This window comes from Mesoplodon mirus (genome assembly GCF_964341445.2).
Source record: "Mesoplodon mirus genome assembly, chromosome: 9".
NCBI lineage: Eukaryota > Metazoa > Chordata > Mammalia > Artiodactyla > Ziphiidae > Mesoplodon > Mesoplodon mirus.
The window spans coordinates 9,836,571-9,852,653 of record NC_138985.1 but is presented as its reverse complement, the minus strand read 5'-3'; the positions used below and the strand labels follow the sequence as shown (position 1 = coordinate 9,852,653).

At 38.0% G+C, this 16,083-nt stretch overlaps 1 protein-coding gene across 1 annotated transcript in view; it reads right to left on the bottom strand.

Moving 5' to 3' along the window:
- Positions 1-16,083, bottom strand: part of ZPBP (zona pellucida binding protein) — a gene marked incomplete at its 5' end in the record, with an annotated part of 83,534 nt that overhangs the window by 50,143 nt on the left and 17,308 nt on the right. The window contains one exon of the mRNA XM_082632814.1: positions 13,501-13,650. Coding sequence (XP_082488940.1) covers positions 13,501-13,650 — 150 coding nt within the window. The remainder of the gene's footprint in view (positions 1-13,500; positions 13,651-16,083) is intronic.

The following is a 16,083-nucleotide window of genomic DNA, read 5'->3' as shown; positions in this document are numbered from 1 at the left end:
TAAGCTTTATTGAGTTCAATTACAACACCTGAAACTGAGAATAGTTTTTTTTTCTATCCATTTCAAAATCTCACTGAAATGACACAAGAAATATAAAAATGATAAATCTATGGTACTAGAAATCAGAAAAGTTTACCTTCTGAGACAGGGAGCTCTGTTGCTACTTTTGTTAATCAAGGGGCCTGCTGAGGAGACACTCTCCACTCACACTAAAGTGACAGCCACCACTGTTCACTTTCCTACCTGCTCAGTTAAGCCAAACTTGAGTGCAGAGACCAAGCTACTATAAGCCTTTGTATTCAAGGTTGAGACCAGACAGCTTCTAATTCATTTACAAACATGAATGAAAACCACAGATTCTCCTAACCAAATCTGGGGAATTCCAAAAGCACTAAAGAAAAGCATGAAGGTGGCACAGTGGTTGAGAATCTGCCTGCCAGTGCAGGGGACATGGGTTCGAGCCCTGTTCTGGGAAGATCCCACATGCCATGGAGCAACTAGGCCCGTGAGCCACAACTACTGAGCCTGCGTGTCTGGAGCCTGTGCCCCACAACAAGAGAGGCCATGACAGTGAAAGGCCCGTGCACTGCAATGAAGAGTGGCCCCCGCTTGCCACAACTAGAGAAAGCCCTCCCACGGAAACAAAGACCCAACACAGCCAAAAAATAAATAAATAATTAAAAAAAGAAAAGCATGAAAATGAAAAAGCAAGGGAAAAATAACATAAAAGAAAATTAATGTAGGAAGCATTTAGAAATAAGTTTTTAAAATTCTAACTAGTAAAGATAGAAAATATATCCATAAAACTATTATAAAGCTATTGTAGAAGAGAAGTGATGGTAAATACAAAAAGCATCCTGGAAAAAAATTTTAAATACAAATACTGAAATTTTAAAAATTAATTGAAGTAATAAATGAAAACAAGGTTAAAAATATATGTTTGGAGATGAAGTAATGAAAGTCTCACATAGCATAGATCAAAATTAGAAACAAAATGACAAGAGCAAAGGAAGAGAAAAGGAAGAGAGATCCAGATATCCTATGTCAAAGTGAAGGAGTTCCAGGAGAGAACAGAGCAGACAAACAAGAAGTTAATCAGGGGACAAACAGGGAAAACACTCTGTAACCTGAAGAAAGATTTGTGTCACCACACCAAAAAGGTCCATGGAACTGTGAATAAGCAAACAGAAAAACAATGTCACACTGAGACATAAATCTTAAAAACCTATCAATATCATGCATTTACTGATACATATATTCCCATATGATAAATGACTGATTTATATTGATTACATCATGATTGATCACATCAAAGCTGTGTGACGTGATACATACAAGCACCACGTAGAAGAGTGAACCTTATCAGATGGACCTGGAAGCTGCAGTAAGGCTCACAGCAAGGACTGCAGACAGAGCAAGCACTCCTCTGGTTCATGGGCTAAAAAAGAACTCCTTTTTCCTTCCAGAAATCCGGCATGTATCATGCTATTACCTTTGATACAAAGAAATCTAAACATAAGCCACAATATCTTCAAAATGCCCTCAAAAACTCTATCAAAAGTGTCCTTTTCTGAAGACAGCTTCTTATCTCTGGGAGAAGTACACATTTACACACACAGCAACTCAGGATCCGCTTGTAAATGAGTTATTAACAAGTCGTATAAAAGAGAACACAGCAGGCTGGGGGCTGCCTACAGGATTGGCCCTTGGCTGGTAAGTATGTCCCTAAATGGACAGGCATTGCTCCCCATATGATAAAACTGTTTCCCCACCTGAGGAACTGAACCCTGCACCTCTGGGAGTTTGGGACTTCTGGCGTTGTCAGGCAGAGGGAGCCTTCATGAGGAGCTCCCAATCAGTGCCCGGGTGCTGAGTCGGCACAGGGGTTACTGGATTTTCACCACTAAGGAAAGGAGGCGGCTCCATGCGACCTCACACAGGAAGGATAGTACAGCAGTCCTGTACGTGGATTTCACCTGGCTCTGCCCATGACTTTCCCCCTGCCATTCCTACTGTGTGTCCCTCACCTTAGCCTTGAGTACAACTCTGCTGAGTCCTGCAAGTCCTTGCAGGGAATCCCTGCAACAGTTTAAAAAATAAAATCCTCGTATGAAAATCAGAAGCTTTAAAAGAAAAAAGACATATACGGCTCTAGAAAAATGAGAATGATAAAAAAAATGACATAAACATCTACAGCAGCTGTTCTCAAAAGTTTTGGTCTCCAGATCTCTTTACATTCTTAAAAATCACTAAGGACCACCAAAGAACTTTTATGTAGGTTATATCTACCAGTATTTATGATACAAAAAATTCAAACTGAAAAACTTTTTAAATGTTTATTAATTCATTTTAAAATGATAGAAACTCATCAGGCAGTAACATAAAAAAAACCACTTTTAGGTACAATAACACTTTTCAAAAAGAATCAGTGAGAACAGTAGTATGGTTTTATATTTTGAAAAGCTCTTTAAGGTCTGCTTAATCGGGCTTCCCTGGTGGCGCAGCGGTTGAGAATCCACCTGCCAATGCAGGGGACACGGGTTCGAGCCCTGGTCTGGGAGGATCCCACATGCCGTGGAGTAACTAGGCCCGTGAGCCACAACTACTGAGCCTGCACGTCTGGAGCCTATGCTCCGCAACAATAGAGGCCGTGATAGTGAGAGGCCCGCGCACCGCGATGAAGAGTGGACCCTGCTTGCCACAACTAGAGAAAGCCCTCGCACAAAAACGAAGACCCAACACAGCAAAAATAAATTAATTAATTAATAAACTCCAAAACTCCTACCCCCAACATCTTCTTAAAAAAAAAAAGGTCTGCTTAATAGAAGTCAGCTGGATTGTTATACTTACTTGTGCATTCAATGACATATGATGTGTTGGTTTATTGCCTCATAGAGATATGTAGTTGGTTAGAAAGAAACATTTTAACAGCTTTTTTGCATAATTGTGGAGGACTGTTTAACAGTAGCTTACCCACTGCAACTGTAAATCTCAACACAGTTAAAACAGTAAATAATATCATTGTATAATTACAAAAACAGTTTTCACCTTACTGACCCCTTGAAAGGGACTCAGGGACTCCAAGGAGTCCACAGATTACTATTTGAAAACTACTGATCTATACTCAGAGTTAGAGTATTTGAACTTACTAGAAATTGGCAAGAACACAATAACTTAGTAAAACAGGTAAAAAATATGAATAGAAAATCTCAAAAGGAATAATAAGCACAGAAAAAGATGCTCAGAGATGCTAGTACTAAGGAAAATGCAATCACAACAGGGGCATAACATTTTATATCCCTATACAAATAAAAGAGCAATAACACCTATTTTTGTGAGGGATATAGGTACGAACAAGTTTTCATACATATTATGAAAATTTAAAAATAAAAGATATATATATCTCAAAATATTAAAGAAAGTAATAAATTAAGAATAGGAAATTATAAAACAAAACCCGGTACATATGACTAAAGAACAAGTGGAGATTTTAAAGAAAAAGATCCAACTGGAAATACTGCGGATGGAAAGTATAGTCACTGAAATAGAAAAACAGCACCAAAGTTAAAACAGAAAGTGAATAGACTAGCTAAACTTGCAGACTTCACACCACTGAAGAGAGGTTTGATAAATTGGACAATGGTACCTAAAACACATTTAAAGATGTGTATATGTGAAAGACAAGTGAAAAAATATGGATGATAAATTAAGGAGCCCTAACAGATATGTTTAATTGGTATTCAAGAAATAAATAGTTAAGAGGAAAGGTTTTTAGAGATCATGAAGGAGTCAACACAATCCAAGCTAGAGGGAAACTCCACTCCAGACTGGGGCAGACAAGGGCACAAGGCTCCCTCTCCCCAAGAAGGGACAGGAGATCAGCCTTTCTCATGCAGACCAGAGCTACCTGGTGCTAAAGGGAAGTTGTGGGTGAGTACGGCTGAGAGGTGATGGCTCCCTCCTTCCACCATCCCCACTTTGTGAGGCGAGGCTCTAACCTGGCTACAGCAATTCTGAAAACAATGGGAGCCCATCAGCCTTGTCCAGCTCGTCGTGTGAAGTGTCCACACCCGGAGAAACATGCTGTGGAGACCCGGGGCTGCTGTGGCTACCCCCACCAACAGACGCTAAGTTCCTAAAGCAGTGTGTCACTCACAGAGAAGCACACCACGGTCCCCAGACCCAGCTCCAGAGCGCTGGCTCAGAGAATCTGCCGGGGATGAGCAGCAGGCTGTAGAACAGAGAGCTCAGAATCTCTTCTCAAAGGAACGGACGTCCTTGTGATAAACTGTGGGGAAGCTCAAACCTCAGGGCACTTTCAAAAACACTGGCAATATGGGGAAAGACAACTGGGAGAAGGCAAAACTGTAGGCAGCCTAGTTTGTCAGAGAGCAACACAGGAGGAGTCAGCTGGAAGGAGCAATCCTGAGGTCAGAACAAATCTCAAACAGACCTGGGGAACCCAAACTGAACTGGATTGGTTTTAGAGGAATTTATGACTCAGGGCATTGTTAAAAACAACAGATACATGAAATCTCTATGGGTACACCCAAGGTTCACCTTCCTAGGACAGACTTTGGAGGCCTCACACTATGGTGGTAGGGGGAGTGAACCTCACTGAAATAATCTAGCCAGTTGCTAAACAAATAAACAGGATAAAATTATGACAAATCTGGAGGGTGGGGGAAGGAAATGGACCAGTACCCAGAGTTGCTACAATACATTATCTAAAAAGTCCAGTTTCCAAACAAATTTATGAGACATGCAACGAAACAGGAAGGTATGACCCATACACTGGAAAAAACTAGGAAGCAGAAACTGCCTGTTTAAGACTGACCAGATGTGGTCACTTTGATAGATAAATATTAAAAACTAAAGACTTCAAAGCATTCATATAAATGTGTTAAAATAACAAAAGAAAATCATGATTAATGAAGGGAGGTACTTTAATAATATCAAATAAAAACTATCTATAAAAAATTATAAGAAAAAGAATGAAGGGCTTCCCTGGTGGCGCAGTGGTTGAGAGTCCGCCTGCCGATGCAGGGGACATGGGTTCACGTCCCAGTCTGGGAGGATCCCACATGCCGCGGAGTGGCTGGGCCCGTGAGCCATGGCCGCTGAGCCTGCACGTCCAGAGCCTGTGCTCCGTAACGGGAGAGGCCACAACAGTGAGAGGCCCACGTACCGCAAAAAAAAAAAAAAAAGAATCAAGTGGAAATTCTGCAGGTAAAAAGGAAAAACACTGAAAGGAAAAACACAATAAGAAGCTCAACAGTAGATCTGACCTGACAGAATAAAGAATCAGCTAAAAGTTTTTCAGACTGTTAAAAAGAAAACCACAGGCCCAAAATTATACCACATGTGCTAAACCTCAAGACACCAAAACTACACTTAGTATCTAATTGAATGGCAGTTTGAACCTCTCCCAGAAATGTAATCCTAATCAACCAGCCTGGAATTTTCTAGTCTAACAGTAAAGTAATCTATCACACAGGACTCCTCCAGTCCCCAGAGGAAGAAGAAGCAACCTGCATGATAAAACCAAAACCTCTGCCACTCCCTTCCCCACGCCCTCAAGAAAAGAGGGCCTAGTCTAAAAATAATCCTTTCTTTTCTTTTGCTAATAGCTCCCTTGCTCCATCCTTCTGCCTACAAAAACTCCCATTTCATACAACCCCTCAGAGCCACCTTCTAGTTGCTAGATGGGATGCTCCCCGATTCATGAATTGCCTAATAAAGCTAATTAGATCTTCAAATTTTCTTGAATTTTGTTTTTTAACAAGACTGAAAGAACATGACCTCAGTCAATAATCTGAATCCACACAAAAAAAGAAAGCACTCCAGTAAAGTATGTAATTATATAGACAGAATAAGTGCATATTTCTTCTTTCTTTCCTCTTTACTGATTTAAAAAGCAGTTGTATAAAAGAATTTGTATATGATGTATCACTGGGACCAAACATAAATATATATTTTCCAATAGGAGTACAATGGAGGTGGGTGGGAGCAAAGCTGTACTAGACTAAGGAAATGACTATAGATGGAAACTTGAAAAAAAGGCAAACAATTAAAGAAAATAAAAAATGATAAACAAGAAGGCTAATGTAACAAAATCTATAAATATACACTTGCTTTCCTAATTTCAGCTTCTCTAAAATACATAAAGTTACACAAAATAATAATTATAAAAATGTATTGTTAGTTTTGTAACATTTACAGGTGTAATATGTATACTATTAATACCACAAAAAGCATGGAAAAGGAATAGATCTACATAAGACTAAGGTTTCTATATCTCACCAGAATTAAGTTTGTAAAGATGTCAAGCTGATTCTGATAGGTTAAGATATATGTGGTAACATCTAGAGCAACCAATAAGGAAATGACTCAAAAATATATAGTAAAAAATCATTAAAGTAATTAAAATGCTACATTAGAAAATATTCACTTAATTCACAAGACAATGAGAAATAGAAGAACACACGAGACAGGGAAATATAAAATAAAATGATAGAGTATATCCACTTATATAAATAATAACATTAAATGTGAATGGATTAAATTATCTAATCAAAAGCAGAGACTATGAAATTGGATTTAAAAAGCAATGAACTGGGCCTCCCTGGTGGCGCAGTGGTTGAGAGTCCGCCTGCCGATGCAGGGGATGCGGGTTCGTGCCCCGGTCTGGGAGGATCCCATGTGCCGCGGAGCGGCTGGGCCCGTGAGCCATGGCCGCTGGGCCTGCGCGTCCGGAGCCTGTGCTCCGCGGCGGGGGAGGCCACAGCAGTGAGAGGCCCGCATACCGCAAAAAGAAAAAAAAAAAAAAAGAAAAAAAAAAAAAAAAAAAAAAGCAATGAACTATTTAGTGTCTACATGAGACACATTTTACATGCAAAGATACAAATAGACTGAAAGCGATGGGGTGCAAAATAATACATCCTGTATACAGCAATCACAAGAAAATAGGAATGGCTATTCAATTATCAGGCAAAGTAAACTTTAAAAAAACCAAAAAATGCTACTATAGCTAAAGGGTAACATTTTTATAATAAAAAAAAGACAACCTATCAGGAAGAGAGAACAATTATAAACATACACACACCTAAGAACAAAGCACCAAAATGAAGTAAAAACTGACAGAAATGATAAAAGAAATAACACTGACAGTAGAGATTTGATTATATGATGGTTATATCATTAAATAATGATAAAAACAATTCAAAATATTGCTTGGAGACTTCCAATAATGAATGAAACAACTAGGCAGAAGATCAACAAGGAAACAGAAGACTTGAATAATGCCGAAACCAAATATACCTGAAAGACATCTACATACCTCTCCACCTGGCAGCAGCAGAATATACATTCTTCTCAAGTGCTCTGGCACATTCTCAAGGATGGAGACTATTTTAAGCCACAAATCACAATAAATTTTAAAGGACTGAAATAATACAAAGTATTTTCTCTGACCACAATGTAATAAAATTAGAGTAACAGAAAAATTTGAAAAACTCACAAATGTGTGGAAATTAAACAACATAATTCTAAGTAACCAATGTGTCAAAGAAGAAATCAAAAGAGAAGTTAGAAGAAAGACTTGATATAAATTGAAAAAAAAAACATAACCTATGGAATGCAGCTAAAGCAGTATATTGTGAGAAATTATATATACAAAATTATATATATAAAATATAATGTGATCTCTAATCAATAATTGAAACTTTTACCTTATGACACTAGGGAAGAAAGAGAAAACTAATCTTAAATCAAGCAGAGGGAAAGAAATAATAAAAATTAGAGCAGGAGCTTCCCTGGTGGTGCAGTGGATGAGAGTCCGCCTGCTGATGCAGGGGACATGGGTTCATGACCCAGTCCAGGAAGATCCCACATGCCACGGAGCGGCTGGGCCCGTGAGCCATGGCCGCTGAGCCTGCACTGTGCGTCCGGAGCCTGTGCTCCACAATGGGGGAGGCCACAGCAGTGAGAGGCCCGCGTACCACAAAAAAAAAAAAAAAAAAAAATTAGAGCAGAGATAAATGACATAGAAAATAGAAAAACAATAGAATCAATGAAACAAAAACACAGTTATTTGAAGATATCAACAAAATTTATAAATCTTTAGCTAGAGTGACCAAGAAAAAAGGAGAGGACCCAAATTAACAAAATCATCAATAAAAATGGAGGCAGTATTACCGACCTTACAGAAATAAAAAGAATTACAAAGGGATACTATAAAAACCTGTATGCCAATAAATTAGATAACTTAGATGAAATAGAAAAATCTCTAAAAGACATACACTACTGAAACGGACTCAAGAAAAAATAGACTATATGAATAGAGCTATACCAAGCAAAGAGATTACATTAGTAATCAGAAAAAATAACTATCCAAGAAGAAAAACCCAAGCTCAGATGTTGTCACTCATGAATTCTACCAAACATTTAAAGAAATATTAACAATTCTTAATGAACTCTTCCAAAGTCAGAAGAGAAAGAAAAAATTCCCAAGTCATACTCAGTATTATCATGAAAGCAAAACCAGATAAAAATGATATCACAAGAAAACAGAACTACAGACCAATACCTCATATAAATATAGATGCAAAAATTCTCAACAACGTTCCAGCAAAATGAATCTATCAGTATACAGAAAGCATTATACATCATGACCTAGTGGGATCTTATCCCAGGAACCAAGCTTGGTTCAACACTTGAAAATCAATGAATGCAATATACCATATCAATAAAACACAAAATAAAAAATACATGATTATCTCAATTAATGCAGAAGAAACACTTGACAAAATCCAACATCCTTTAACATTAAAAAATTAAAAATCAACAAACTTGGAATGGAAGGAAACTTCCTCAACCTAATAAAAGGCATCTATGTAAAAACCAATCTAACACCACATTTAATAGTAAAAGACTGGATGAGTCCCCCTAATATTACAAAGAAGGCAAGGATATCTGCTCTCACCATTCTTATTCAACACAGTACCAGAAGCCCTAGTGTCCCCAATAAAAAAAGAAAAACAAGAGGCACATAATTGAAAAGAAAGAAATAAAACTGTCCCTATGTGCATATGACATGACAGTCTCACAAAGAATCTACAAACATTTTTTAAAAATTCTAGATCAAGACATAAATAATAAACCACTTTTTTTTTACAGTATGTATCGTTTTGTTGTGCTCCACATTATTGTGCTTAGCAGATATTGAATTTCTTACAAATTGAAGGTTTGTGGCAACACTGCGCTAAGCAAGTCTGTCAGTGCCATTTTTTTCTTCAGCATTTGCTCACTTTGTGTCTTTGTATCACATTTCTGTATTTTCACAGAATTATAAGTCGAACTTGAATATGTGACTGAATTGCTGCAATCTCATGATAAAACTTGAATAAATGAGGAGTTGCTTCTTATGGATGAGCAAAGAAAGTGTTTTTTTCTTATTTTTTATAAATCGTTTTTCTATATATTAGCAATAAACCTGTGGAATCCAAAATTTGAAATCTAACATCATTTACAGTTGTGCAAAAAAAGCCCAAAATAACATACTTAGGTATACACTTAAGAAAGCATGTATATAGAGATGAAAGAGGGAATTCCCTGGCAGTCCAGTGGTTAGTGCTTCCACTGCAGGGGGCACAGGTTCGATCCCTGGTCAGGGAACTAAGATCTCACATGCCTCACGGCACGGCCAAAAAAAAGACAGAGAGAGATCGCAAACATCCCCCAAATTTATCTATAGATTGAATGCAATTCCCATCAAAATTCCAGCAGCATACACTGTAGATACGTATAGGATTATTCTAAAATGTATAAGGAAAGGGGTGTGCCCTAAAAAAGAAAAACATTTTGATAAAGAATAGTGGAGGGCCTCCCTGGTGGCGCAGTGGTTGAGAGTCCGCCTGCCGATGCAGGGGATACGGGTTCGTGCCCCGGTCTGGGAGGATCCCATATGCCGCGGAGCGGCTGGGCCCGTGAGCCATGGCCGCTGGGCCTGCGCATCCGGAGCCTGTGCTCCGCAACGGGAGAGGCCACAACAGTGAGAGGCCCGCATACCGCAAAAAGAAAAAAAAAAAAAAAAAAAAAAAAAAGAATAGTGGAAGGAATCACTCTACCTGGTACTGAGGGTTTCTACATAGTTACAGTGATCCACACAGTGGCACTGGCAGGGGAACAAACCCCATAGATCAATGGAAGAAATTAGAAAACCCAGAAATAGACCCACACAAATATTCTCAACTTACTGTTGACAAAGGTACAAAAACACTTCAAGAAATCATGCTGGAGCAATTGGAAATCCTAATGAAAATTATTAAACCTCACACCTTACACAAAAATTAACTGATATTGCATCATGTTAAGCAAAACTATCACAAAAAAAAGGAGAAAATCTTTGCCTATGGCTAGGCAAAGAATTCTTCTTCTTCTTTTTTTTTTTTTTTTTTGCAGTACGTGGGCCTGTCACTGCTGTGGCCTCTCCCGTTGCAGAGCACAGGCTCCGGACGTGCAGGCTCAGCGGCCATGGCTCACGGGCCCAGCCACTCCACGTCATGCGGAGGCAAAGAATTCTTTGACTTGACAACAAAAGCATGACTAATAAGCAAATTTGATAAATCAGACTTCATTGAATTAAAAACTCTGGCTCTGTAAAAGTACTGGAAACTATAAGACATTAAGAAAAGAAATTGAAGAAGAAACAAATAAATGGAAAGATATTCTGTGCTCATGGATTGGAAGAATTATTATTGTTAAAATGTTAAATACTACACAGAGCAATCTACAGCTCCAATGCAATCACTATCAAAATTCCAATGGCATTTTTCACAGAAATAAAACTCTCAGAAATTTGTATGGAACCACAAAAGACCACAAACAGCCAAAGCAATCTTGAGAAAAAAGAACAAAGCTGGAGGCATCATGCTCCCTGATTTCAAGCTATATTACAAAGCTACAGTAATTAACACAATGTGGTATTGGCATACAACCAGACACACAGATCAACGTAACATACAGAGAGCCCAGAAATAAACCCATACATATATGGTCAATTAATTTACAACAAAGGAGCCAAAAATATACAATGGGGAATAGACAGTCTCTTCAGTAAATGGTGTTGGGAAAACTGGCCAGCCACATTCAAAAGAATGTAACCACTGTCTTACATCATGCACAAAAATCAACCCAACATTGATTAAAGACTTGAATGTAAGACCCGAAGCCATAAAACTTCTAGCAGAAAACACAGGCAGTAAGCTCTTTGACTTACTGTCTTAGAGATAAATTTTTTAATCCAACACCAAAAGTAAAAGCAACAGAAGCAAAACTTTTGTTCACAGCCCACGCAAATAGCCGAACTCAAAAAACCTCACAATGACCAAAAAATAAACACTAAAGCCATGAAGTACCATTATTAACCTATTACATTGGCAATAATTCAAGATACAGTATACTAAGGGCATTGTAGGTAATGAGGTTCTCGTGTACTGTGGCGGGGATACAAACTGTACACTCTTTGCAAGGCAACTAGCAGAATTATCAAAATAACACTGTGAAAACCCTGTAGAAGCTATTACCTTACAGAATCACCTCAGCAGAATACTAACAATTTAACATCTACAATACAAGAACACTAGTGTGTGTGTGTGTTTACACACAGATCGATGAGCGAGGGACTCCTACACAGAGACACGCACAGAGGGACTCGGGGAGGAGGAGCCTGAAGAACTTGTTTCAAGGCTCCACACACTGCTGTTTGCGGCAGGGAAAATCCGAAACACGCGGAACGATCATCAACTGAGGAATGCGCAAGCAAAATCCGGAATACCATGTGGCACTGGAAAGATGAAAGTGGATCCTCAGAGTGAAACAGAATGACTTGCATGATTTTTCTAAGCACAAAAATAGCAGGTCTCCAAAATCAGTTTATTAAATGATGCGTCATCCTGCTGCCACTGGTATAACAGTGAGGCACAGTAGGACATCAAGAGAGATAAAAATACTGACTCTAGAATGAGAGTCCCTAGATTCAAATCCCTAGATTCAAACCACATTCTAACGAAAATTGCAGTACCTACTGTACGGGTTTGTTGTGAGAATTAAATAAGTTGAATATAAATAAAGCACTTCAAAAAAAAGCCTTGCAAAAATAAGCAATATATGTGTTTTGCTGTTATTATTATAACTACACGTAAAAACACAGCATAAATGCTTGGTGAATATTAGCTATCATTTTCATTACTATAAACCAGCATTCATTTTAGGCACTGTTACACTTGTTAGCTTATGTGAATATACCCCTATGAGAGATTTCAAAGTATATTTGTTATAAACTATATAAACTATACTAAATAACACATATCATATATTACAGGAAAAACTACGTAACAAAAATGAAGTGTGACTGATTACAAAGTTTAAACAAATTATTTGCCTAACAAAGTTAATATAATTTCTCATGAAAATTACATCTTTCTTTGGATATATGGAGCACCGTTTTTTAGTGTTATAAAAATGATCAGTAAACCATTAATAATTCTGCCATTTGTTCTGCATCCCAGCTGTGAAAACAATGCTGCATGAGCTTCCTATTGCTTCCAGTGGTATATTAACTTCTTAAGCCACAAACCTCATGGCTTAAAATAACACAAATGTATTATCTCACAGTTGTGGAGATCAGACGTCCAAAGTGAGTGTTGCAAAGCTGGAATCAAGGTACGTTCGCTCTGGAAGTGCCAGGCTCCAGAGACCTGCCACCTCCTTGGCTTGTGGCGCCTACCCCACCCTCTCCTTTCAGTGCCACGTCTCCTTTATCTGCCTTTGGCTGTCCTGCCTTCCTCTTTAAGGACCCCTGTGACTGCACTGGGCCCACGCTAGTAATTCAGGAGAGTCTCCCCTTCTCAAGATCTTAATTACGCCTGCAAAACCTGCTACTGTAGGGTAACATATTCAGAAGCTCTGGAGGTGAGACACGGACAGCCTTGAGGACCCTGACTGTCTCCATGCGTGGGTCCCAGCCGTGAGATGGAATTTTCACTCAGGCTGTTCTCCTGGCCACTCCATGACCAACTCACCTCTCCAGTCTCAGACCTCAACAGATCAAGCTACTTTTGGAAAGGGGTTGTAATACAGTGGCAATTCATGCTCATGTTCATGGGGATGGCAGTGCACCATCAAGAGGATACTCGGAATTTAAAAGCAGTACGGAGTACAATATCATGTTTATTCTCTGAAAACACGATTTCCATACCACCCCGTTTTTATGCACTGTCTTAAGTTGATCTGTACATGTCAACATTCCCCTGAAGAAAAATGATCTTCCCTTACCCCTAACCCCTTACAAAGCACTTCACAAAATACAGGCAGGCAGAAATTTTTCTTTAATTAAGAGAGACTAAACATAACAAAATCCCTTTAAAACAAACCTGTTAAAATATGTAAATATTTGAAAACATTAAGAAACGTTAAAATACAACCAAAATCCCTTCTTACCATATACAACATATTTCAGTTGGAGATTTTTAACGACTTCTTCCACAGTAGGTTTATACTCCAGAAAACACGTGTAAACCCCACTCATGCTCTCCTCGAAGTTCTGGAATACAAGGCTTCCTGTGGAGGTCACTTGGGCACTGCTGTTTCCTAAGAGAGGAATAAGATACAGTGATCAGTAGCTTAAATTACATGAGATTGAGATAAAATAACGAAATATTTTCTTAACAGAGAAAAACCATCCAAATTTACCTACAGAATCATTGAAGGAGTCGGGGACAAAGTCATTGTGTCTGGTGGTTCTTGACAGTGGGTGCCAGCATGAACTTAGTGTCAGAAGTTCACTAACCAGAGTTCATCAAGCGTGTGGCTGCCTAAGTGGTAAGAGACTAACAATCACACATACATGATGTGCTCCTGATCTGCTTGTCGCTCTGAGGTGGCATCGTCAGTACTCATATACATATAATATAGTACATACTTATATATACTATCAAGTAATTATATTTGTATATATGCATATAAATACTTTACTGATGAGTTATGCTCTCATTAAGCATAAAAAAATGTACATGAAAGGGATAAACAGTGTGTCCAGAACAAAGGCTAACTCAATATAATCACGAACACCTAGGCATTCTGTTGTCATTACACAAGGCACTTGGCAAAATTTGGATTACAACCGTGAGGGTTGCAGGAGAAAGAAAACAGGAGACTGGATCACTTGACACCCGAAGCCGCACAATCAGAACTGCAGTGCTGGGAGTCAGAACTTGGACGTAAGGTCCCTTGTCACTTCAGCATCACTTAAGTACCACACTGGGAGAGAGCCATGTTGTGTAATGGGAAAGAAGTCTGATTTAGAGGGTTAGAACTTGGCTTTGAGGTGTGTCTTTCTTTCTCATAAACTGTGTAACTGGGGATAATCACTTAATCTTTCTGAAGTCTAGCTCCTTCATTTGCACAACAAAGAATCATAATATATGATAATATATCTCATAGAATTGTTTTTGAATAACAAATACAAGGAATGTTAAAGTACTTGAAAAAGCTATAAATCATTAAGCAATTAAAAATGGTTACTCTCAACGTTCATAACCACGGGTTTGCACTAGAAAAAATTATTAGATATTAAAACTCACTCAACAATTTAATAAACTATTCATTAGAATTGAAAATATTATCTTAATAAATACTCATCTTTTTCTATTTTAAGAAAATAATTTATTGCCTATAACTGTCAAGTTGAAATTTATTTTGAAGAAATTCATTGCTTCAAAATAAGACAAAAGATGAATGTTTTTAGTGAAGAAATTTTCATTATTAATTTTTTCACTAACAATTTGTTGAGTTTCTAGCACATGCAAAGCCCTGTTTCGGATACTGAAGGAGAAATGAATAGATGGATATACCCACCCTCAAGGGATTTACATAGAGCATTATGCCTTGAGAACACCCATTTCTATATCCTGGATGAAGCTGAAAAATGTGATATAAATTGAGAATACATTTCTATTGTACTGCCTATTTCTTCATGAATATCTTTTGATGTAAGAGTATATATTTATCATAACATGTCTCTTTTTTTAGAACAGATTAAGAGGTTTTCAAGTGTTTGCTATACATATATTTCAGCAGACACAAACAGATACATCATAGTAATATGATAAAAGGTGCCCACAAATTGTAAAGAAATTTTAGAATATCATGTCAGCAATGAAGCTATGCATTCCCTGGCAAAAATTTGAAATAAAATTTCCCAAACCAGAAGCATTAATAAGTGTATTAATATATATTTGAATGCCTACTACAATGTTAAATATCATGACAGCCAGAAAATCGAGTATCATACAGTTTGTAAGAAAACACTCTCTGGCTACCTTCTTATTTAAAAAAATTTAAAAGTAGCACACTTTGAAAAGATACCCAGATGACTGCATAGCCAAGAGAAGAACCCACTTAACAAATACCACTTAACAAACAGACTTTTACAAAACTAAGTTTAAATGGGAATTTCAGGATGCCAAGGCATATCACTATATACTATATCACTATAAGAACTCATACAACAGCAGACAGTCAATAAATAATTAAACTGAAGTCAGGACTTCTTTCTCTAGAACTCAGCTTGATCATCTAAAAATTCAGAGCTGGATTAGATTTCTAGAAGCACATGCCTTAGAGCTCTAAAATTATATGGCAAAATTTAAGCACCATTTCATTACAACTTATTTTTAAAAACAGGTTTATACTTTTGGTTTCTGCTCAGATATGGAGAGTGACTATAAGAGCAACAACATCATACAACAATAAGGAAAAAGACAGACAAACTGTCAACCAACAAATTTTCTTGAACCCATCAAACAAATGAGGCAGGTAGGGCAACCAGGAACCCTGAAAACCAGGAATGAACAGGGCCTGCAGCTAGAACCTAGACCTAAGCATTTGCTTCAATGGTCTGAGAACATCTGGCTAAAAGTTTTCAGTAAATTGCTAAAAGCCAAGTGTTGTCCAGTGTGAGCATGTGAAGCCTCCGAGGACCACAGATGGGGGCAGGGGGAGTGCAGAGGCACCCTGTTGCAC